The sequence below is a fragment of the Protopterus annectens genome, chromosome 8.part0 (assembly GCF_019279795.1).
Source record: "Protopterus annectens isolate FY-2018-M chromosome 8.part0, PAN1.0, whole genome shotgun sequence".
NCBI classification, from domain to species: Eukaryota; Metazoa; Chordata; order Ceratodontiformes; family Protopteridae; genus Protopterus; species Protopterus annectens.
This window is the reverse complement of record NC_056741.1, coordinates 785,724,841-785,751,306: the sequence shown is the minus strand read 5'-3', so window position 1 is coordinate 785,751,306 and position 26,466 is coordinate 785,724,841. Positions and strand designations below refer to the sequence as shown.

General features: G+C 40.8%; 1 protein-coding gene across 1 annotated transcript in view; it reads right to left on the bottom strand.

Annotated features, from left to right (window-relative positions):
* The window catches only part of ASPM (assembly factor for spindle microtubules), a 2,279,206-nt gene that overhangs the window by 1,323,198 nt on the left and 929,542 nt on the right, over positions 1-26,466 (bottom strand). Inside the window, exon 16 of the mRNA XM_044080257.1 lies at positions 8,831-8,976. Within this exon, the coding sequence (XP_043936192.1) occupies positions 8,831-8,976 (146 nt within the window). The remainder of the gene's footprint in view (positions 1-8,830; positions 8,977-26,466) is intronic.

Genomic DNA, 26,466 nt, shown 5'->3' with positions numbered 1-26,466 from the left:
AAGGAGTCTGCCTGGCAATTTTGTTGGGAAGGAATGTAAGCTGCATGTAGGGATATCCCCTGGGAGGCCGCTAGTTCCCATACCTGTAGGGCTAATCTGCAGAGGAGGTAGGACTTGTCCCTCCTTGCTTGTTCAAGTACTACATTACTGTGGTTTTGTCTGTGAAGATCTTCAGAATGCCCTGTCTAAGAAAAGGCAGGAAAAGCCTGCACAGCCAGAAGTATGGCTGATATTTCTTTGATATTGATATGCCATTGTTTGTGTTTGTCTTTCCACAAACCTTTCACTTTCCTTGTGTCTCATGTTGCTCCCCAGCTCAGATCTGAGGCGTCTGTGTGCATATCCGTGAAGGGGGGGGGGGGCAATTGTAGGGGAAGACCCAGGTTTAGGGTCACCTGGGCCATCCACCACTTTAGTTCTTGGTGGAGGCAGGGAGAGCAGTAGGTTGTTTAAAACCTCGGGGAGGAATGACCATTGAGAGGGTGGTGGTAGTGGTATAGGAAAGTTTTGGACAGGAAGACATGCAAGGCATGAAGTAACCCTCCTTCAGGATAGACAAAACCCACATGTCGGATGTCACCAGGGCCCATGCAAGGAGGCAGTGAGAGAGACGGAAGGATAAAGAAATGCAGGGAGCAGGGCGAGTAGAAAAGGTGGCAGGCAGGTTAGATGCTGCCTACTCTTTCTGGAAAGGGAGGTCTCTGGGTGGACGCTAGAGGTGTCCTAGGCTGAGTAGTCTGCCTCCTTGGTGGTCTTTAGATCTGGAGGGGGCAGAGGGCCTAGAAGACTTCCTAATAAATTGAGTCTTGGCTGGGTAGTTTCTTTGAAATTTTGAGATTGGAAAGACCAGAAGATGCTTTAGGTCCGGGAGCTCTTTCCCTTTTTGCTGAAGTGACTTAAAGAGATCAGCTACCTTGGAGACAAAAAGGGCAGTGTGATCCAAAGGAGCTTCCAAGAGTTTGACCTTAAAGTCATCTGGTAAAGGCTGAAGACGCAGCCAACAGTATCTCCTCAAAACAGAGGCAGATGCACCTGATCTGGCAGAGGCTTCTGCTGCATCATATGCACACCTTAGGAAATGTTTATTGACTTGGGAGATGAGACCAAGCAAGGAAGACAGGGATGCCTTTGCAGAGCAGTCAGGGATCTCACCGAGTTCCTTAGTAGCTTTGTCCAGTAAGGCCAAGGAGTATTTTGCCAAGTTTGGCTAAAGAAACTCCAGCTCTACTCAGTTGCGTACCGCCTACTCAGAGGCGATCTGTGTCTGACATATAAAGCCATGTCCAACCCAGAATTAACAGACATGCTTCACCTCAGGAAATCCAAATCCCTTAGAGTTACACACTCCAGGGACTTGAACCTCAGCACAGAAATAAATAGGACATACTGGAGGGACAGATTCATATCCCAGAGGCTCCCCTCACTCTGGAACAAAATCCCAATCCATGTCAGGCAGAGCCCCTCACTGACCCTCTTCTAGAGAAATCTTGACGAGTGGATGGGAGATCGTACGTTTACCCCTGGGATCTCTTCTGTGTCCCTGCTTGACAGAGGTACAGTAAACTAACCTTAAAAGGGCTACCTTCTGTGACCTACTATACAGAGGCACAGTCAACTAATCTAAAAGGGTGGCGAAAGCCAAACACACACTGGCTAGGCTTATAAATGCCCTAGGGCAGACAGCCTAGTATCAACCTATGAACCTGTGTGAGACTGGTAATTTGTGGCCCTAAAGGCTAGAGTAGCTGAAGTGTACATCTTCTTTCCCAATCTCACAATGGTCTTGCTGTCTTTATCTGCAGGCAGGAGAGTGGTAGTAGGGTAGTCCCATCAGTGGCAATAGAAATGGTTGCTGGGTCAGCTGACGGGCATTTAAAATGAAATGTGTCTGCATCAGGTACACTATACAACCGGTCTGCCCCCTTCTAGGGGCAAGTGGCTGGGAATCTGGTTTTATACATGCTGCTGCAAAAACATCCAGGAAGGCAGGGTGGACAGAAGGAATAGGGGCCGGGTTAGGAGATTTCATCTGGATCAAGTCATAGAATTTTTTTTGTTGCTCAGACATGTCTGAACAATCCCATTTAAAATGTTCCCTCATAAGATTAACAGTGTCCCCAAAGGTCTTCCACAGGGGAGTCAGGTTCAGCAGAGGCTACTTCTAGGGATCCATATCCTAGACGGGAAGATATTAGTGAAGAGTAGGGCAAGGAGTCCTCCGAGTCAGACATCTCTCCTTCTGCAGGATGGTTAAGAGTAGTCTCTGGCTGAATAGGCCTGGGATTAAGAAGAGGTGGAGCAACATGAGGGAGGTCAGGCTTAGGCCTAAGGGCCCAGAAGGCATTGCAGAGACTCTGGCTGAAGGCTTGCCAGTCTGGCAAGGCCTCAGGGGTTGAAGCGAAATACTTTTTTTTGTTTTTGCTTTGCAGGCTTAACTGGCATTTGGCTGGCGGTCGGCCTTGAATGGCAGAGGCCTGCTCCGAAGTGCTCATCTCAGAAGCTGGTTCCCCCCTGGCCTCTGATTCAGGAGCCGGACATCGGTTCCTCAGCCAAACTAATGGTGGGTACAGGCTGGGAATCGGCGGAGGGAGATGCGGTGTAAGTGGACGGCCTCACAGGCTTGGCCATCTTCCTAGGTGGTTCGCATGGGGTGTTGGCAGCGGCTTCCATGCCGAGAGCGATCTGTCTAAGACACTGGTTTTCGAGGTAGAGGTCAAGGGCCTGAAGTCAGCAACAAAGGGTCTTAGGGACGAACGACTTACAAATGACGCAGCTTTTATAATCGTGTTCCCTACCCAAACAAAAGAGACAGTGGTCACAAGGGTGTCTTTGTGGGGAATCTGGTGACTACAGTTGCACTTGCTCTTACCAGACATTAACAGACTATAGTAATTACAAAAGGACTGAATAAAATCCCCAATGGGGTACTTATCTTAGTGTAAAACTGATCAGACGTCAGCAAGTAGCAGGAACACCTGGCATACGGCTGGCAGCTGAAAAGGTCAGAGGACTGGTGCGTGCAGACGTCACTTTTATAGCCCATGTACTAGCCTACACATCAGATGTCTGACGCATCAACAGGGACTGAAAAAGCTTTGGAAACCTGGACGAACAAGCTGAAGGGAAGAAGGGTAAACCCACTAGTGAATGCTGCAATATTGGAATAGAAGGACATCAAACATTATATTTCACATATATTGCTATGTATCACAAACTAAGCAATATTACATAAATTATTCGATTTCTGCCTTTTTTAAATAAGAAACATCTTCAATAAACCATCACTTACTACACAGGCAATCATACATTCATATAAATGTAAACAAACCACATCAACACAATCCTAGCTGCAAACATTTTACATCATAAACCATACTGACATGCACCCAGTTGCAAACCTTATGCATCACATATAATCTACCACTCTTTCTCACTCAAACATTACATAGCTCATTTAAGTCCTGTTGCCTTTTCAGGCCTCATTTCTCCTTTGTATGTATTCTTCCTGCAATTCTCATTTTTCCTATGTAGTTTCCTTCTACCCTTTTCTAAAAATCTCAATTCCAATTGTTTTATCTCTGTTACTATATTCACTACTACCAGTACAGTTTGTTTAGAGTCTGACTTCCATTTTCTAGCAATTGCATTTTGGGCAGCCACCATTATTAGACACAGCAAGGCCTTACCATGTCTAGGCGACTCCGATTCTGTATAACAGCTCAGAAAAATCATCTCCCTCGTCAGAACAATCTACCCTCTCAGGATCTCTAACAATGCATCCCACAGGGAATCCTTAAAGTCCGCCAACTCACTGCACACCCAAAAAGTATGTTGCCAATTACCTCTTTTCTTCCCCTTCACACTTCCAACATTTACTGTGTACCCAAGGAAAAATTCTCTGGAGTTTACTTGGGGTAGTGAAAGTTATCTATGTAAACATTTCCAGGCAAAAATCCTAAATCTTCTGGATTTTATTGCATATTTGGGAGACATACATATATCCTCTCATTGTTTCTTTGTGAATTGCTTACTTCCTCTGATTGTTAAAGTTATTGTACAATATTTTATATGCTCTACCAGTTATTCTTTTTTAATGGCAGCTTCTGCTCTAGACTCTATTAAAAACTATACCAGTGCTGGTCTTTCATTTAGGATCCCCCTAAGATGATGATCCTCTTGTTCTGTGAGATTCCCCCTATTCTGCAATACTTTTACAGTCAGTTCCTCTAAATAATTTTTGTTACTTCTTAACCATAGCTCCCTTTCTTTTATTTTCACCCATTTTTAAACTCAACCTTAATTTTATTCCATGCCCTAGCTATATTTTCATAAAAAATGTCTCTCCTTTATAACAACTCCTGAATAATTTCTACTACCCATTCCTTAAATTCCTCTCTCTTCAGATAGGTGGGAAAGTGCCAATGTCTTATTTTTATTTCATTACCCTGTGTTTTTATTTTAGCTATTATTGATGCATGATCTGAAATAGTTGGGGGGGGGGGTATCAAGACCTTCAATTAAATGCACATATTCCTGTAAAATGTTAATTCTGTCTAGTCTAGCCCAGTTTTTATATCTTGGGGAATATTATGTAAATTTACTCCAAACTCCTATTATAGAATTCACATCTTCAATGCCAACTATTCTCATAAATTTTGTAAAAAGTCTACCCTCCTGTGTTATATTTTCCCATCCGGGTCCCCCAGACACATCCTCACTGCAGCAAATCAAGTTCCAGTCCCCACCAATAAGTAATACTTCTTGCTGAAAACGGATTTCTCCCAGAATTTTCTTAAACTCCATTACAACAGTTTTACGTGGAATGTAAATACATGCCAGTGTAATCCTCACCCATTGCCAGTAGCACCTTAGTACTACAAAGCTGCCTTTATCATCTTTTTATCTTCTTCTATCACTACTGGAGCTCCTCTTGCAATTAATACAAGTAGTCCTCTTTTCCTATGTCCCAGATATTCTGCTGAATAACCAACCTGAATACCTTTCCTTATCAAATTCACGTTCAGTTCTTTCAAAATATGTATCATGTAACACAGCTATTTGCACTCTACATTTTTTAATATAGTTCACTAATCTTTCTTGTTTGTATTTCTCTGTCAGCGCATTTACATTTAAAGACTTTAAAGAAAACATCATTGTATTAAAAAATTATTCCCACCTTTTATGTGCAACACCTTTTTGTTAAACGTTTAGTTCCAGCTTTTGTGTTACATGGACACACTGTTTGGCAGGTAGTACTTTTATACAATTGTTTCTTGTCATATCCATTTGAGCCTATGTCCGATCTTATAACATATTTAGTTCTATTGAAAGCCCTCAAAAAAAAAAAAAAAAAAAAAAAAAAAACACACACACACACCAATGTTGTTGTGTCTTTCGGCTTTTCCCGGTTAGGGGTCGCCACAGCGGAACTCCGGTCCGCTAATGATTGGCAGTAGATTTTTACATGCAGAGTTGCCGGCCCTGATGCACAACCTTCAATGAAGGTACGCCCATTCACGCATGTCTCCACACAGAAGACGTTCTAGCTGAGAATCGAACAGGACTTCGTCTTACTGTGAGGCGACAATGCTACCGCAGCACCACCACCGCAGTATACCCCCCTAAAACCTATTAACATAATACCAACAAAAAACTAAGTACACCTTCATATATATTGAAGTTTTAACTTCCTAATAGGAACAAAAGGCCCAAACTGACCGCCGCATTCACAGACGTAAGTTAACCTAAAAGAAAGGTCATCCATGCTAAGACGCATGGTGCAGCCTGTACTTCTACTAAGTGCTGACTGGTTTTGTCTCATCTTTATATCTCTCCCAGCTGGGAAAACCACTGAATGTTTTCAGACACTAACTACCTTGGGAAAGCCCCTGAATGCCTTCAAAGAACATTGTCTACTTAGGGAACATTCTTGAATGCTTTCAGAGAACATTATTCTCTTAGCCAATTTTTCTCTTTTTTCCCCTCAGCCAATCACTCTCCAACAGACTTGTAGCCAGTTTCTCTTTACTAGATTGTCTCCATGGAGACGTGAGAACCATACAGCCAGTTTCTCTTTATCAGATTGTTTCCATGGAAATATGAAGACCAGCTGCAGAATTGTTACTGAGCTTACATGTATTTGCTAGAAAAAAAAGACTCCATATTCAATGTTCTTTTTCATTTACTTGCGCTCTCTTAAAATTTAATAAATCAATCTAAGGTCTTTAATGCAGTCATGTCTTCCATGCAAGAATGACAAAAAGCACATTAATCTCTCTAGTATCATGCTTTTTAACCAGGATTTTTTTATACATTGCAGTGCACACATTTCTTAAACCTGAACAAGGAGAGAGAGAAGGGAGAAGGGAAAAATAACAGTAGCACCTGTTTACAATCTACATTACACTTAAAAATAACTGAAAAAACTTTACTTTATACCATGCCAAGAAAACTACATGCCACAAAATTGGTACTATTTAAAAAAAATCTATACTTAACACTTAATTTTCTCCCTCTTCCTTTCCCAAAGCACTTCTCTGAACATTAATGACATGAAGTAGGACATATATTTTAGAGTCCCCCACAAGTTCAATAAACTCTGACAAAGTCCAATATTTCCATATTTTCTTGTTCGATATTTCACAAATGTAATTACTGCATTGCAATCCATATTAAGTTACTGGATTTATTGCTGTTGATCTCTGAAATCCTGTCTCTGCTTCAGTTCCAATGCACTCTCAATTCTTCTAGTCAACTCTCGTACTCTCTTCCCTTCTCTATAATATTTTCTGTTGAAACAGTGGAAAAGCTTTCACAGGTATAGTTTCTCTGTGGTCTTTATTACCAGAAGAACAAGCAGCAGAACCTCCTTCTGTTTCACAGCTCACTTTTTGTTGGACAAACTTTTGTATTTTCTCCTTAGCATGTACTTCATCAAAAAATTATTTTTCCTTTCCAGGGAAGACTACCTTGAAGACAGCTAGATAGAGCAGCTTGAATCTCACATCTGCATCTCTACATTCCCTGAATAGTGGAATACATTTGTTCCTCTTCTGTCTGGTGTACAATGAGTAAACATTCTGCAAAAACACTCTGCTCTCTACCACTTTTAGTACATTGTCCTCCTGCCACAATTTTGTCAGAATCAACCCCTTCTGCTGGTAGGATTGCATCTTTACTATTAAAGGTCTGGGTTATTTTCTTATAGCCAGGTTTGCAGCATACACAGGATGTGTCCCTTCAACTAACTCCTGCTATGGAATACCAGTGCAGTTGCTTACTTGTGCTTTCATAAAATTAATGCATTGTGTTCCTTCCAGCTTCTCTGGTATAGCTAAAATCTCAGGTATTCCCTACGTGCTCTGCCCTCTAAGTCTATTATTTTTTTAAACATCTCTTCCTGAGCAGTCTCATATTCAGCCATCCTTTTCTTTATTTCGACCTCAGATTTTTGCAGCTTTATCATCTCATGTGAATATCTCTCTAAAGCTTCTTCCATTTTTTCCAGCCTTTTGTTGTGCTGAGATACTCCAACAGTGTTTCATCTATCCCAACCAGGTCTGTATGCAGTTGTCTTATATTTTCTTGTAGGTTACTGGAAGTCATGTCTGAAGGTTGCATTGCTTTTTGCACAACTCTCCCCAGTCAGTGCTTCCCCTCACCCCCTGTAGCCAACCTTATTCCAGGTTTTCCATATCTCTCTATTCCTGGCATCCAGGCAGTGAACCCACCAGCCAGCCACTGAAATCCACCCATAAACACAAGTCCATTGGCCTTCTCTGCTGCCCATCCGCCCCACACTGGGAGAGCCAGAAACAAGCTGTCACTCAATGTGCAGCCATCTTGGAAATCCCCCACCACACACAATTCTTGTCAGAAATCCCTTTTGAATACAAATCAGTCTGACAGAAAATAATGGCAGGAAAGTTGTCACTGTGCAAACACAAGTGCTACTTCACTTGCAAAATTTCCTGCCCCAAATAAAAACTCTTCCCCCATAAAGCTTTAGTTCAGACACACTAATGTTTACATTAGCAGTACATTTCCCCACAGATTAAGCCACCAAATCAGTGTAAACTATAAACAGTAGTCCCTGATTGTAAACTTCCAAAACTGAAGAAATACCAAGTTACTTAAAGGGCTACAACCATTAAAGTACAAAAAAAGAAAAACTTTTTTTAATATAAAAATGGATACCAAAATATAAAAATTTCTATGTAGAAGGGTTCCCTAAAGGGGACTTATCTGCCAGAAAGTAGCTGAAGTTCCAACTTTTACTCTTGTGAAGCCCCTGAACAGTTTCTTCACAAGATGGTAAGAAAACATGATTCTCATCTGACTTCTGATTTCCCCTCCTCAAAGCTAATCAATCAACAGACAATGGAAGTGTGGGAAGGAACCAGAGCTTTTGGAAGCTGGCTGGTTATTGTGTCTTGGGAAAGAGACAGCCCATTAATCCTAAAGTCTACTGAAGCAGTGGGAATAATGAACATCAGACTCTCTTGTTGCAACTGTTAGTCTTTTCACTTTTCTAACCTTTCACTCAGTCATTATGAATTTCAAATAGTTCCATTGACATCACTCTGTCAAGTGATCTATATATTTTATTTAACTGAAAACTGATTATCTGTCAGAACAACGTAGTTCTCAAAGGTGTTCATATTAATCATTTTTGGGAATCCATGAAACTGCAGATGCTGACCATCTACCTTGCTTGGACAAGTACCAGTTAAGACCATGGCTGGAAGTATGTTCCAAATAACGATGCAGAAAAAAAATAACCATAAAATATGAATACTGAAAACTCACTGCATTTGCAAAAACTGTTTACCTTCTCATCTGGAATAGTATTGGACATCTCAGCATGATGAACCATAGCTGGTACACCACCAAGTTCAGCAACTGCTGTGCTCACAATTTCAAAATTGTGTTTCTCATTTTCAAGAAGTTCCTTATAAAGTGCAGAAGTTGTGACCGCTAAAAATAAGAAAAAAATTAAAACGCATACTAATGACAGACAGTGCTACAAGAGACAGTAATGAGTAGCAAGTAATATTACAAATGTAACTACACAAAAAATAAGTGTTACTACTTTCAGAAAAAGAAAAAAAAACATGCATACTTACCACATCAGTTGATCCAAGAGACAGGCCTACTACTGCAGTAGATAACTACTGCGTGATGGTCTTCTGTTATTACAAAATCAGTAATATTTTTTCTTCAAATCAGCTATGTGAACACACAAATGTTTACAGGAGATGTTCACCAGGAAAACTGCTGCTGTAGTATGCAAGACTTACTGAAATTAACAGCAAGCTACATCCCATCCAGCTGGACGGACTCCCAGAATTCTATAAACACTACGGCACAGGTTGGTCCTTCACCAAATATAGGATTGCTTTCTCATATATAAAACACAGTTAGCCCAAGACTTTTGAGGGTGGGGGGAATATATATATATATGACCTTATGGGCAATCAAATGTTCTACATACATACAAAATTATTTGTGAATGAAGTGATCCAATGACTAAAATTTTCAATTTGTTAAAAAGCTGAATGCTATACTGTTGAAATTTGTTACTTCTGTTTTTGATGAATACTCTGTTAATAAAAGTATGGTGGATTAGTTTGTACTTAGCTTTGCAGTTGTCATGTGATTAGTATAACATATTTAAGTGATGTAAAAATACTGGTAACAGCACAAGATTAATATGGATGTGCTTCTAGGACTTTAGCAAAAAATGCTTTCAAGGAAGTAACCAACTATGAAACAAAATTCTTTAAATGTCCAAACAAAGGTTTGCAGTATTAAGGGAAGTCAAAAGCGAATGTTCACCAGAAGACAATTTAATGAAGCGCTTTTCATCTGCACTGTGTGCAGAGTTCTTCAGACATACAAAAAACCTTTTAAAAACTTCCTTTAAAAACATTTAAACTGGTGTCATGGACCAATCTTAACACACAATTAATTAAGATGATTAATTAGGGCTGCTACATTGATTGTTAGCATGCACCATGAAAGTAAGGTCAAAATAAACTTTTATGCAAAACCCTCCATGAAGAACTAGAACAGCGATTGTCAAACACACTAAAGAAACTTGGTGACAAAAGCATAAACTTAAAAATTAACACAGTAAAAGTGAACAAACCAAAACTCATACTAAAAATCTTAAACTTGTATAACAGATAAAATAAAACTAACAAATGTATATAAGCAAATTACAGCAGATATATACATATTTTATTAATGGTAAGCCAAGGAAATTACTAACCATGATATCTTACCCTCACCTTTTCAAACTTTTAATTTAAGAATACTACTTATAGAGCAGGACTCGTTGAGACCTGGAAAGATACAAGCGTTCAGTTTGATTTACCAAGTAAGTTCTAATTCTTCTAACAAAAGGTGTAAAGGTGCCCCCCCTTCTGTCATTATTCACCTGGTCTATTACTAAAAATTTTAAACTATGATTCTCATATGATTCTCATATTTTAAAATATGTTTGGCTAATGCGTTGTCTAATTTGTTTCTAGTTATTGTATATTGATGTTCATAAATGCATTCGCAGAGCCTACGCTCGGTTTTTCCGACATAGAACGCAGGACAACCTTGACATACTGCCATATACACCATCATTTTGAAGTTGCAATTATACCTGCTCCTTACCTTACATTGAAAATTCTGTGTAGTGACTCTATTAGTCTCTATTATATATTTACAATAATTACAACTTTGGCATTTGTACATGCCAACAGTTCTTGTAAAGTTAGAAACAGATTGTTTAACAGCGACTTCAAGTTCTTACCTCTTCTAAACGTAATAATGGGGGTGATCACCAACTTTAGTTGCAGAAGTGGGATTACTCAGAAATAATGCCCAATTTTCCTTTATGCTCTCAATACATTGATAACTAGATGAATTAAATGTCAAAATGAGTTTCGGACCAAAGTATAAAGGTTTATCCAAGTGAATTACAGTACTCCCTTCTGTTGGTGAGTGGATGTTAGTGCCTTGGTTCAACTGACGGTGTTTTACAGTCAATAAGGGTTTATAAATGCCATTAAGTCTTTTAACTGTAACTTCCTTAACTAGTTCATCAAGGAGTTTTATAGGGTATCCCCTATGAGTGAACATACTCACAAGTAGTTCACATTCTTTATGAAAATCATTGTCTTGACTCACTATACGGGCTGCTCTAACAAGTTGACCTTTTATCACTGATCGTTTCTGATGACTAGGGTGACAGCTTGTGAAATGCAAAAAGGAATTAGAGTATGTGGTTTTCCTATGGATATTAGCTACTAAATCACATGCTTCGCGATTTTTCGACAATAAGATGTCTAAATAAGTTGTAGTTACATCACTATAAGAAGTGAAACACAAAAAGTGTGTAGAGTTGTTAAAATTATCCAACATCATATTACTGATGTTGGCATCACCTTTAACTAAAATAAAAATGTCGTCCAAATAGCAAGTATAAAATGTGATGTATTTCATTAGTTCAAGATCCTTAAACACAAACTCTGTTTCCCAGTGTGCCATGACTGCATTCGCTATGCTCACCCCACAAGGTGAGCCCATGGCAACACCCATTTTTTGCAAATAAAAATTCTCACCTAACATGAAAAAGTCATTGTACAAAATTATTTCAAGTAGTTCTACAACTACAGAAATTTCCATTTTGGTGGCTCTGTTTTTCTTGAGCACAAAATTGACCCATTCAATGCCAGTGTCATGTGGTATACATGTGTAAAGGTCCTTCACGTCAACCGTGAGGAAGTTGTTACTTGTACCAAATGCTAGCTTATCTATTTTCTCAAGGAAAGACCATGAGTCCTTATAAATCTGGGTTTCAAAAACAAGATATTTCTGTATTATAGGGTCAACAAACTTGGCACATGGGTAGGTAGGAGAACCACGACCATCGACTAATGGTCTCATTGGGGGATCAGGTATGCTTTTATGAATTTTTGGTATACCAAAAAGGTACGGAAACCTTGGATAAGTGGTGGTCATGTAATTGAACATTTTCTGTTCAATCCTACCTTCAAACAAACATGTATGTCCTCTATGCTGCTCTTTATAGATCTATATGCTCTATTAACCTGAGAAAGTGAACTAGGTGAGTATGAAGGACTATCTAAAAGTTGAACCATGCGTTCATGGTAACCTGAATTATCAAAAATTACCAGCCCGCCACCCTTGTCGGGCTTACAAATGCGTACATCTTGCATTCGAATATAATCGAGATGTTTACGTTCAACTTTACTAATATGGTCGTTCCTTTTATGCTTATAAGACTGCTTAACCCCTTGCCTGATGTCTAACTCGCACATCTGCTCAAAAATCTGTACTAGTGGATGCAGGGGGGGGGGGGGTTATATGTACTGGCAATTCTAAATGGGTCAATATCTATTCTATCAACACTGGCACCCATCATCAAGTTAAAATTCAATTTCCATGAAAATAACTTGACGTCAATGATAGTCTTAACCAAGTCAAATTTCTATTCAGGGACATAAGTGTAACCTTTAGATAGAAATTCAACAAGGTCAGCAGAGACAACAACCGAAGAAAAATTATACACTTTAAAATCGGCTGTGGAGTTTATAATAATGTCAGGCTTAGTTGTTTCCCTGCTAGTGACACTGTTGTCTAATCTATGGTCCAAGGAATCACCATCATACAATTCCAAGTCACTTAAAGTTAAGCTGTTATCGGTGAAGTGAGAATTATTATTCGCTAAATAAAGATTATGATTATCAAAATCAATGTTAGCATCAGTGTGTGTGGTAAGGTCAACAGTTAGATCAAAGTCTCTGGGTACTGCACAGTCCATAAAACATTAAATCCTGTATGTCTTGGACCTTTGCTTGTTCGCAGACTAAGCTTGACATTATTATAAACTCTACAGACAATTTTAAAGTGTATAATTTTTCTTCGGTTGTTGTCTCTGCTGACCTTGTTGAATTTCTATCTAAAGGTTACACTTATGTCCCTGAACAGAAATTTGACTTGGTTAAGACTATCATTGACGTCAAGTTATTTTCACGGAAATTGAATTTTAACTTGATGATGGGTGCCAGTGTTGACAGAATAGATACTGACCCATTTAGAATTGCCAGTACATATAACCCCCCCTTGCATCCACTAGTACAAATTTGTGAGCTGATGTGCGAGTTAGACATCAGGCAAAGGGGTTAAGCAGTCTTATAAGCATAAAAGGAACGACCATATTAGTAAAGTTGAACGTAAACATCTCGATTAATAGTTAATAGTGCAAGATCTATAAAGAGCAGCATAAAGGACATGTTTGTTGAAGGTAGGATTGAACAGAAAATGTTCAATTACATGACCACCACTTACCCAAGGTTTCCATACCTTTTTGGTATACCAAAAATTCATAAAAGCATCACTGATCCCCCAATGAGACCATTAGTCAATTGTCGAGGTTCCCCTACCTACCCATGTGCCAAGTTTGCTGACTCTATAATACAGAAATATCTTGTTTTAAAAACCGAGATTTGTAAGGACTCATGGTCTTTCCTTGAGAAAATTGATAAGTAACAACTTCCTCACGGTTGATGTGAAGGACCTTTACACATGTATACCACATGACACTGGCACTGAATGGGTCAATTTTGTGCTCAAGAAAAACGGAGCCACCAAAATGGAAATTTCTATGGTTGTAGAACTACTTGAAATAATTTTGTACAATAACTTTTTCATGTTAGGTGAGAATTTTTATTTACAAAAATTAGAAGTTATGTACTCACCATAACGTTCCATCTGAGTAGGTGTATTCATTTGTCTGCAACCTGTGGGTTATGGATCCGATATCGGATCCGAACCGGCATGGTTTACCAGCTATGGATCCAAGCTCACAGCTCCTCCCCTCACCCATAATGCCCTGCTCTACCCTCATGACCTCAGATCTCGTTTGCCGCGCATGGTGACCGGATTGTTTCTCAAGCTCTCAAGCTAAGTGCTAGTTTTCAGTATTTAAATTGTAAAATTTAAGATTTTTTCTTGGTTATTTGTGTGAAAGTGTAGGTTTCCCCTTTGGTATATTTACTTTTTTTAGAGTTTAATCTAAAAGTTATATCCCTCCCCTCGCTGTTAGCGTAGTGTGTGTGTGTTGGGCCTGTGAGTGATTTTGTGTTTCTTTAGTTACTTTTTAGTTATAGTGACTACTGTTGTAGATTGGGATGTCTGAGCAACCCAAGGGTGTTGCCATGGGCTCCCCTTGTGGGGTGAGCATAGCGAATGCAGTCATGGCACACTGGGAAACTGAGTTTGTGTTTAAGGATCTTGAACTAATGAAATACATCACATTTTATACTCGCTATTTGGACGACACTTTTATTTTAGTTAAAGATGATACCAACATCAGTAATATGATGTTGGATAAATTTAACAACTCTACACACTTTTTGAGTTTCACTTCTTCTTATAGTGATGTAACAACAACTTATTTAGACATCTTATTGTCGAAAAATCGTGAAGCGTGTAATTGAGTAGCTAATATCCATAGGAAAACCACATACTCAAATTCCTTTTTGCATTTCACATGCTGTCATCCTAGTCTTCAGAAATGATCAGTGATAAAAGGTCAACTTGTTAGAGCAGCCCGTATAGTGAGTCAAGACGATGATTTTCATAAAAATGTGAACTACTTGTGAGTGTGTTCACTCATAGGGTATACCCTATAAAACTCCTTGATGAACTAGTTAAGGAAGTTACAGTTAAAAGACTTAATGGCATTTATAAACCCTTATAGACCATAAAACACCATCAGTTGAACCAAGGCACTAACATCCACTCACCAACAGAAGGGAGTACTGTAATCCACTTGGATAAACCTTCATACTTTGGTCCGAAACTCTTTTTGACATTTAATTCATCTAGTTATCAATGTATTGAGAGCATAAAGAAAAATTGGGCATTATTTATGAGTAATCCCACTTTTGCAACTAAAGTTGGTGATCACCCCATTATTACGTGTAGAAGAGGTAAGAACTTGAAGTCACTGTTACAACAATCTGTTTCTAACTTTACAAGAACTGTTGGCATGTACAAATGCCAAAGTTGTAATTATTTTAAATATATAATAGAGACTAATAGAGTCACTACACAGAATTTTCAATGTAAGGAAAGGAGCAGGTATAATTGCAACTTATGGCAGTATGTCAAGGTTGTCCTGCGTTCTATGTCGGAAAAACCGAGCGTAGGCTCCGCGAACGCATTTATGAACATCAATATGCAATAACTAGAAACAAATTAGACAATGCATTAGCCAAACATATTTTAAAATATAAGAATCATAGTTTCAAATTTTTACTAATAGACCAGGTGAATAATGACAGAAGGGGGGCACCTTTACACCTTTTGTTAGAAGAATTAGAACTTACCTGGCAAATCAAACTGAACGCTTGTATCTTTCCAGGTCTCAACGAGTCCTGCTCTATTAAGTAGTATTCTTAAATTGAAAAGTTTGAAAAGGTGAGGGTACGATATCATGGTTAGTAATTTCCTTGTCTTACCATTAATAAACTATGTATATATCTCCTGTAATTTGCTTATATACATTTGTTAGTTTTATTTTATCTGTTATATAAGTTTAAGATTTTTAGTATGAGTTTTGGTTTGTTCACTTTTACTGTGTTAATTTTCAAGTTTATGCTTTTGTCACCAAGTTTCTTTAATGTGCTTGACAATCGCTGTTCTAGTTATTCATGGAGGGTTTTGCATAAAAGTTTATTTTGACCTTACTTTCATGGTGCATGCTAACAATCAATGTAGCAGCCCTAACTAATCATCTTAATTAATTGTGTGTTAAGATTGGTCCATGACACCAGTTTAAATGTTTTTAAAGGAAGTTTTTAAAAGTTTTTTTGTATGTCTGAAGAAGTCTGCACATAGTGCAGATGAAAAGCGCTTCATTAAATTGTCTTCTGGTGGGCATTAGCTTTTGACTTCGCTTAATACTGCAAACCTTTGTTTGGACATTTTGGTGTTTATCTTTGTTTATATTTGCAAAATTCTTTAAATGCCATACAGGTATGAGGAACTAAACAGAGTTATGTAGTACAATAATTGTTCTGGGGAAAGTACAGTCATGTAAAATCTTACTATAACAGTAGATGCCATTTTCTTCACTTTTGCAGTATTTATAACTGAAGGGATAACCTGCCAAGGATAATCCAATGCCCAGCCAGTACACCAAAGTCTTAAGTACTTAGGGGCACCGTACATCACACACGCTCTCAGTGCAAGGCGTAAGGCATAAATGTGAAGTATGGACACACACACACACACAAAACTGAAAAAGCCCCAAGAGAAACAGAATATCCCTAGAGACAAGGAAGAACATGTGCTTCCAGTAAGAGAAAAGGAAGAGCAGCCCCTTGGCCAGAAGGGCGAATAAGAACAGGCTAAAGCAGAGTGGGCAAGGAGGAAGGGAGCAAATACTGCAACAGTGAAGAGAATGACATCTACGGTTATGGCAAGATTTTACACAACTGTACCATATCCTTCCATATCATCAATGCAGTATTCATAACTGAAGGGAGAGTACAAAAGATCAAGAGGAAACTCGGGAGGAGATTGTTACTGAAAAGCTCTACAGAAACCCATGCAGGATAACCATGGGAAAGCCAGCTCTAGCCTTGGAAATTCCATCCAATTTATAATGCTTGGTGAAGTTGAAAAGAAGGCCAAGTAGCAGCCTCAATGATGGAATTTGTATCCAACCCCTTGGAAAAAAGCACCAGAGGAGGCAACAGCCCCAGCAGAGTGAGCCATTACTGATAAGGAAATACATTTACTATGAAAAGAACAACAAAAAGAAATGCTTTAGAAATTCTGGAAGAGATGGTTTGCTTAGAAACAACTAAACCAAAAGACCTGGGATCAAATAAAACAAAAAGCTGCTCAAATTTACAAATAACTTTAGCTTTACCCAAATAATATCTGAGCTGTTTATGCAAATCCAAGGTGTGAAGAACCTTCTCACTGGCAGACTGTGGAGAAGGAAAAAAGGAAGGCAAAGTAATAGACTGATTAAGGGACAAACTCACTGACGACCTTGGGCATAAAAGGAGGATTAGTGCAAAGAAACACCCTGTCTCTGTGGAAAACTAAGAAAGGAGGAACAGCCATGAGAGCCTAAATTTCAGACACCCTCTTGGCTGAAGTAAGAGCCAAAAGAAATAGTGTCTTCCAAGTACAATATTATAAGGAAGCTTAAGAAGCAGGCTCAAAGGCAGCACGAGTCAATTTTGTCAAGAAACGTGAAGTCCCAGGAAGGTGGAACAGGCTTCCTGGGAGGTCTGATATGAAGGACATCTTTATGAAATTGCCTGATGTCAAATCTAAATTTCAGAGGAGGAGGAGTCAAGTGCAGATGAGCAGAAATTGCTGACAGGTGAGCTTTAACTGAAGAATATACCAACCCAGCAAGGAACAGATCACACAAACAACAGAATCTGAGGAACCTCCACAGACAAGGGATCCTGAAGGCGAGAGAGGCACCAGACAGAAAACCTGTTCCATTTGGACAAATACAATTTCCTGGTAGTGGGCTTCCTGGCCTCCTGCAGGACCTAAAGCAAATCCTTGGAAAAGAGGTGCCTAAAAGGGATCAAAACCCCATCACCTACAGCATCACCTGAAGAGTGGGCAAGTGAAGGTGGATAAGAGATCCCTTGTCTTGTGTGAGAAGGTCCACCCAATGAGGTAACCTGTGGTGATAGCCCTTGGCCAAGTGAGAGAGAAGGCTGAACAAATGTCTGGGCCAATAGGATGTCACTACTACGATTTTGGGAGAGTCTTGTCAGATCTGGTGAAAGACTCGTGAAAAATGAGAAAGGGGAAGGAAAAAAAGGCATACAGAAATATCCCCTTCCAAGGGAAAGACACTTAGCTCACTTTCCAAGCCAAAGGAATTTTGACTCTGGAACAGAATACAGAAAGTTATCTATTCAGAGGGGAGGCAAAAAAATCTACCCAAGGAATACGTCACTGATGGACAATGTCCAGGAACATCCATGTGAAGCATCAATTTGTGAGCTTGTATGCTAGACCTGCTCAAAGAATCTACCATTAGATTGTGCTCTGAAGGAATGTAAACAGCTTGTAGGAGTCATTTGACATTGGACAGCTAGATTCCAGACCTGAAGAGCTAGTCTGCAAAGAAGGTTGGACCCTGTCCTCCCCTTGCTTGTTGACACATCACATCACTGTGGTATTGTCTGCAAAAATCTTGAGAGGCCTGGGATGAAGAAGGGAATGAAAAGCTTGAAGTGTACAAATATTAGCAGAGCTCACATCTCGTTTACACTGATGTGGTTAATATCTGATGAAGAGGCCACAGACCCTGAACCTTAACAGAACCGAAAGAGGCAACCCATCCCCTGAATACAGTGCCTGTAAAGAGCTCTTGAGGTGGGACTGGAACCTGAAAAGGAAACCCTTGGTTGAGAGAAAAGCTTGAGCTTGAGACTAGGAAGGAAGGGGACAGGAAAGTCCAGAGGGTTGCAGTGTTGGAGCCACAATACCATAAGGTACCACTGTAATGTTCTCATGTGGAGCCTGGCCAGAGGGAGCATGACAATGGTGGAAGCCATGAACCACAGAACCCTGAGAAAATCCCTGGCAATGACAGGAGCCAGAGGAAGAAGAGACAATAAAGTCAGTAAGAGACATGACCTTGTTGCAGTATTCGCTCCCTCCCTCCTGCCAACGCTTTGCTTGGCATTTGTTTCACTGTTTGTTACTTCCTTGAAGGCAATTTCTGCTGATGCGCTACAAGTACATTCATAGTATTGTTTTAATTACTTCAACCGATGATTATATATTCGATTTGACACAAAGACCTTAGAAACCCTACTGTGCTTTGCCATCCTCCAGGTAGTACAGTTTTGTACCTACCATAAATGTAGATGTTCGAGTGCTCATACACCTGTAGTCATTACAGATGGGTTATCCTGCCATCAGGCAGGTCCTCGGTCGGCCGAATTCCAAAGTCTAGGTCCGGCGTCGGTTGTCGTCGCTTCTTCCCTGACGTCAGTGCGGCACGGGTATAAAAGAGGCAGCCGACTCCATTTTCTTCAGTTTTTCTTGCCCCAGATGTCAGGTGCCCCCAGAAGGAAGGCAAACATAATGTTATGCAAAGATGCAATGTTGATAAATCAAAAACAGTAGTTGCAAGCAAATACACCATAAAAGAATACCCCCAAAAGGTTATATGAAAAGGTGTTTGTCATAAGGCCTGTCCTAAGAGGGGATGGAGGGAGGGAAACCTGGACTGCAGCTGTATGAGCACTCCAACATCTACATTTATGGTAGGTACAAAACTGTACTATGTTCATCGTGCATACAGCTGCAGTCATTACAGATGGGTAGTATCCCAAAGCTAAGTAAGGGTGGTAGGCACTAAGTGGAACTAGGAGGGGCTAGGATGCCCTGCAAGACTGCTGTGGCAAAGCCCGCTCTAGATGTTGAGTATAGTGGGAGGTGATAGTGCTTGGAGAAAGTGTGCACTGAACTCCAGGTGGCTGCTTCCAAAATGTCTTTGGTAGGGACCCCCCTGAGGAAGGCTGCAGAGGTAGCTGTGGCTCTGGTGGAGTGGGATATGATGCATGCAGGCACAGTTTTTCCATGAAATGGGTAACAAAAGCGTATGCAGTGGGCTATCCATTTCGAAACTGTCTGTTTGAAAATAGCCTTTCCTTGAGCACCTGCAGCATAGGACACAAAGAGTTGCTCAGATTTCCTGAATGGCTTTGTCCTATCCAAATAGTAACAAAGTTGTCTGTGAATGTCCAAGGAATGTAGTAGTCTTTCCCCTTTGTTTTGTGGATTAGGATAAAAGGCAGGTAAGTGGATAGTCTGATTCAAAGCTACACTGGATACTACATTTGGCATAAAGGTAAGTTTGGTTCCTAAGGAAACTCTGTCCTGATGGAAAATGATGAATGGTTGCACAGCCATGAGGGCCTGTAGCTCCGAAACCCTGCGTGCTGAGGTGATAGCCAGAAGAAAGGCTGTTTTCCATGATAAGTACTGTAGCTCTGTTGAAGAAGCTGGCTCCAAGGGACGAAGGGTCAGCTTTTCCAATACGAAGTTGAGGTCCCAAGCAGGGACTGGTGGTTTCCTTGGGGGTTTTATATTTTTTGCCCCTCTGAGAAACTGTCTTAAGAGAGGATGAGAGAATAAAGGAGGATCTGTGTTGTATTGTGCAGAAATGGCTGAAGCGTGGATCTTGATGTAGGAGAAGGAAAGTCCATTGTTTAACATCTCAGCTAGGTACTGCAAAATTTGAGGTATATATTACCCAAGGATTCTGTCCCTTTTCTTGATTCCAGGTACAAAATCGTTTCCATTTGGCGGAGTAGGCTTTTCTAGTAGAAGGTCTTCTGGCCTCCAAGATGACATCCTGCACCTCCTTGGAGAGGAGAATCTGTTGGGAAATCAAGGAATTCTCCATGCAGCTAGATTTAGGGTTTTGAGATGGCTGTGAAGGGTTTTGTAGTTGTGCTGGGACAACAGAAGAGGGACTAGAGGTAGGATACATCGTGGGGAATGTGTCAGGCTCTTCAGGAGCAGATACCAGTGTTGTCTTGGCCAGTCTGGAGCAATGAGAATAATTTTCGGCCTCTATGCTCTGGCTTTTAATAGAACTTAGGGCAGCAGAGGAAGAGGTGGGAAGGCATAGACTGCCACAATGTTGCCCAATTGAAGGAAAGTACGTCCACTTTCCAGGCCTGTGGATGATAGGTCCTTGAACAACATTTTTTCAACTGGCAATTTCTGTGGGTAGCAAAGAGATCTATGTCTGGCTGTCCCCATCCCTGAGTTATCTTTGTGAAAACTTGAGGATGCAACTTCCATTCGTGTGGATCGGTCATATTTCTGCTTAGGTTGTCTGCCAGTGTGTTTTCCTTCCCTGGCAGGAATTGTGCATGTAGTTGAATTTGCAATTCCAGTGCTGTGTTCCATAGGGTCATGGCTTGCCTGCACAGGGAGTATGAATGAGTTCCCCCCTGTTTGTTTATGTACCACATCACTGTGGTGTTGTCTGTCCTTATCAATAGCTGGCCTGGATGCAGTAGGTCTTTGAAGGTCATAATAGCATTTTGCATGGCTAGCATTTCCTTTTGGTTGATGTGAAGGTGCTTCTCTTTTCGGGTCCATTTTCCCTGAATGCACTGATCTGTCATGTGTGCTCCCCCAGGCGTGGTCTGAGGCATCTGTTGTGATGATTTGAGTTGCTTGAGGTACACAGAAAGGAAGACCTGTGTTTCTTTGGCAAGCTTGAACCCACCACAAAAATTCCTTTTGAAGGCATGAAATGAGTGGTATAAATGCTTCCAAGCTGTGGCTGTGTTGAGACCATAAGTTTTTTTAGGTACCACATAGGATTAATAGGATGCAAGATGCCATGAATCCCAGAGCCTGCAGGACTTTCCTTGCAGTTAGCCTGGTGTAAGTTGCCATTTTTCTGAAGTATTGAGACAGTTGCCCTTGCTTGTCTGGCGTTAGGTAGGCCATCTGGATGGTTGTATTCAAGCTGGCACCCAGGAAAATTATTTGTTGAGAGGGTATTAGTTTTGATTTCTTTTTGTTGACTGTGTATCCCAGGAAGTTCAAGTTTTATTACAAACACCAGGTGCTGCAGTAGTATGTCCTTGCTGTCCGCTTGGATCAGGCAGTCGTCCAGATATGGGTAGATTTGTATCCCTTGTAGTCTGCAGAAGGCGATTAATGATGCCAGGCATTTTGTAAACACTCTGGGCGCAGTATATAAGCCAAAGGGCAATGCAGAGAATTGGTAATGGGTTGAACCGGCAAGAAATCTGAGGTATCTTCTGCAATCTTGTCTGATAGGGACATGCAGGTATGCCTCCTTGAGGTCCAATGTTACCAGCCAAAACTCCTTGCCCAGCATGGGAAGAAGCTGCTGTAATGTGAGCATCTTGAATTTTGGCACCTGTAGATATGTGTTTAGGATGGATAGGTCTAAGATAGGTCTCCAATCTTTGTCTTTTCTTGGTACCAGGAATAGTCTGGAATAAAACCCTTGACCTTGTTCTTTTGCAGGTACCTCTTGAATTGCTTTCATGTCCATGAGAGCTGAAATTTGTTTTTGTGCCTCTGCCCTTTGATTTTGTGGCAGGTTTGGCATGCCTCTCATTTTTGTAAGGGTGTGAAAGTGTAACCTGTAGCCTCTGTCTATAATATCCAGAATCCATTTGTCTTTTGTAACAATATGCCAATTTTTTGAGAATAATGTCAGTTTTCCGCCCAAAGGTGCTGCCATTAAAGCTTTGCTTGGCAGGTGTAGGGGGAAGTCATTGTGTCTGTTTTCCAAAAGACTGTGATCTATCTTTTCCACCTCTTGGGGTTGGTGCTTGCCACTGTCTGGCTCTGAAAGATCCTTGAGGTTGCCCTCTACCCCTTGGGCATCTGTTTCTGCCCCTTTGAGGTCTGTCCGTGGCTGGAAAGGACCAATTTTTTGAAGGCCAGTTTCTGCTGAAACGTGGAGGCTTGTACCTGCAGGAAATCTTTCACCGTTTGCATTGATTTCGCTTTATCTTCCATTTTCTTTAGTACCGCCTCAGCTTTAACACCAAACAATACATCTTTTTGAAGAGGTGCATCTAATAATTTAACTTTGACATGATCTGGTAAGGTTTGCTCTTTGAGCCAAGCATGCCTACGCATAACAGACCCCGTAACAGCAGCTCTACATGAGGCCTCTAAAGCATCAAAACCACACTGCAAGGTATGTTTACCCACTTGCTCTACACCATGCAACAAATCTTGCAACTCTTTTAAATCTGGTTGTTCTGGTTGTGTCATCTTGCTTTTCAGCTGAGATATCAAAAACTGTTGATACTTTAACATATGGAACTGACAGTTTAATGACCTCATGGTTAAAGTGGCCGAGGTGTACACCTTTTCCCCCCACCTTTCTAAAGCTCGGGAATCTCTCTCTGAAGGTAATGGGTTTTTAGCAGTAGAGGCCTTAATTCCCTTGGGACCCTGTGAAATTGTTTCTGGGTCAGCAGTATGGCTTTTATATAGGAACTGGTGAGAATCATGAAGACAGTAATACCCGTCTGGTTTAACAGGAGCTGGAGGCAAAGAATCTGGATTAAGGCTGGCTTCTGTGTACACATCATCCAATATATCTAAAACAAGAGGGATAGCCAGGGGCCTATGCTGGGGGAGCAGAAGAAATTCCCTGAGCCTTTTCTTGGAATCTGAGTAATCTTGGCCTTCCCAGTGAAAGTGTTCCCTCAATGTATGCAGGGTTTCCCCAAAAGAGAAGTCCTCAGGGGGGAGACTGAGGGAATAGACTCCTCTGCATCAGAGTCTTCGAATGGAGAATAGGCATAATCCTGGTCCTCAGATAGTTCTGAGGTAATAGAAGCTTGATCTGAGGAAGGGTAGTCTTCCTCTAATTTGGGCCTTTTATCAGAGGGGGGTTGAGAACCCCTGATAAGAGTAATCAAATCCTCAGCCATTTTAAGCATCTGTTTTTTAGGCATGGTGCCTTGAGAGGGGGTCTGAGGAACCTGTTTTTTGGTTTTCATGGCTGCTTTAGATTTAATGAAGGCTTTAATAGAGAAGGAGGAAGGCCTGAAGACCCCTTGAGAAATGGCAGGCCTGTCTAAATTCTGAGTTTCCCCGCCAGGAGTGGCGTCGGTATTTGTAGTAGGAATGGGGGCCGAGGAGCCTGCGACCTCGGGTACTGAAGACACCGGTAATGTAGTGTCATCGGTACTCAGGAGCTGCGTAGGTGCCTCGCTGAGTACCGGAGAACTGGTAGTCGGCCTTAGCGTGGTTTCAGTAGATGGTGCGGACCTCGTATATCGGTCCTTATCTTTGCGTTTTTTGCTCAAAACTGGAGTCGGAGTACCCAACGACATAATATAATTAATTTTTTTGCCAAAAAAGTTTAGGGCGAACTCCGCCCGACGCTTAATAGTGCGCTTGTTGAATCTAGCACAAAAACGGCAGGCCGAGACGTCGTGGTCTGGGTCTAAGCAAGGTATACAGAAAAGAGTGGAAATCCTTATGCGGTATTTGCTTCCCACACGAAATGCAATTATTAACTTTGTCTGACATCGGTCTGAGGCAAGAAAAGTTTCCCCAACAGGGTACTTAGCTTTCAAGAAGACTTCGGCTGAAATACTTTCGTAAATCTCAGGAGCTGGCTGACCAGCACTTGCGAACTGCTTCTTCTTCGGGCACCGCGCAGCAAGAAAGACTGAAGAAAATGGCGTCGGCTGCCTCTTTTATACCCCTGCCGCACTGACGTCAGGGAAGAAGCGACGACAACCGACGCCGGACCTAGACTTTGGAATTCGGCCGAATGAGGACCCGCCTGACGGCAGGATAACCCATCTGTAATGACTGCAGCTGTATGCACGAAACATCCAACTGATGCTGTACACGTTTTCTGCATCAGAGAGCAGAGTTATCACACTATCTGCCTTCTGAGGCTGTAGAGAAAGTCTTTGCTTTGACTTCTAGAGAAAGTCTTTGCTTTGACTTCTGCTAAGGCTATGCTGGAAGTAGCATTGCAAAGAACTCTTATTCAAACGGTATAGGGTTCTGAAGAATGCTCATATAATAGGAAAGTATCTTGACCTTAGATTGGACAATGTGTCTTATCATCAGTAGTGGAATTAAAAAAAAAATGGTGAGCTCATTTAAAAAAACAAGTGAAGCTTTTTATTGTGTATTAATTGTGACTTTCAGAACGCTGCAAAATCTGGTTTTATGAATGGCAGATTGAACTTTCCCTTTGTGCATCTAGAATATGTAAAACAGCTATAGTCAAAATCATGTTGGGGCAATTGTGTGATGGTTAAAAAAACTTCCTTTTGTTTATGCAGTTATGTTTAATGTAGTTAAAAGCCCATAATCTGTTTTGCCAAAGTTCTTGTGGAATTGTCTAATGAACATTCACTGGAAATCTGTTTCAGCTATGTTGCGTCTGTTTTCAAGTTGTCTGCTTTGGAAAGAAAAAGAAATAACATTCCTTGTGCTGTATGTAAAGGATATGTTCACTTTACTCAGAAGATTTGGAAGAAGTTTATTTTCACTTGATTTGGATAAACTACGTATAAGTGATGTTAACTTTCAGACAGTCATAAAAACGCTTACAGATTTAGCTTTCTTCCCTGAGAGTGACAGTTTTATATATAGATAGATATATATATATATATATATATTCACTGAAATTTTGGAGAGACTTATTTGTCTTTTTTTTTTTTAATATCCCTCCAATGTTCTCCAAGGTACCCTAGTATCTGCCCATGCTGGGTCTACCAGCTATCTGCTTACCCCTTACTCCCCACTTCAAATTTTAATTGTTGTCAGAGCCAGTCAAGGAGCCAAATATCTGGAGGTGATCCAGAGGTTCAGCACATCTGTGCATCTTGTCAAGGGTGGCTGTGTGCCTAACTTATGGCCCACTCATTTTTCCCTCTCCCTTGCGGACCCAATGGTATGCCTGCGGGGATGGGGTATTGCCCTGCTTCTGCAATAGCTCAGCCATGTCTCCAATCTATTCTCCTCTTTAAGCATGCTTACTGATGAGTCTTACCCAGCCTCCACCAGGGAGGGTCACAGTAGATGTCTGAAGGCTGCCCACCCCCAAGATGACAATACCACTGCCTTCCTGCCACTCCAACAGTCACCTAAGCTGCCAAGTGAACTCAGGTCACGTGAGTCGTAGTCAGGACTTTATCCCACTATATCACTGGGGTGGCATCAGGAGACCTATTTGCTTGGAAGACCGAGTATTTTCATTTAGGAAGACAAAACTTACATATTTTCCACCATTATTTTATTCATGTTTGAATTGATTGAATGATTATGATTTACCCCCTACTTGTTTGCCATGTAATCGAATTATTTTTAAGGCATTGCACCACATAATGTTTGGTTGTTGAGTGGTGGATCTTGATGTACTTGGAACAAAATCATATGGATGATAATAGACTGCTTATGCTGGATGATAATCATCTCTATTTTTGCTGGAGTTACTATTTCTCTTAGAAAGAGGAAATATATTAGGCATAATCAATGTTCTTACAGTGTGCTCGAGTTCCTTAAAGCTGTGGGAAAAAAAAGGTTGCAGACACCACAGTCAGCATGAAAGAAAGCAGTGAGAAAACTAAAGTTGGCTAACCCAGAAAGGAGCCAAGAGAATCAATGTGGGCCTTTCAGCTCTTAGTATCTGCAGAACTTGTAGTAGTACTGGAATTTGGGAGGTGGGGACATGCCCACGGAAAGAGGCTGTACCATGGGAAGAAGAATGTGCCCACCTGCTATGCCTTTTTGCATGGAAAACTTGTACAAAAATTGTCTAGTTAACAGTCATTTGCACAGACAAATCTGTCTCTGAAACCCCCCATTCTAATAACAACCTGTTGAAGATGGCTT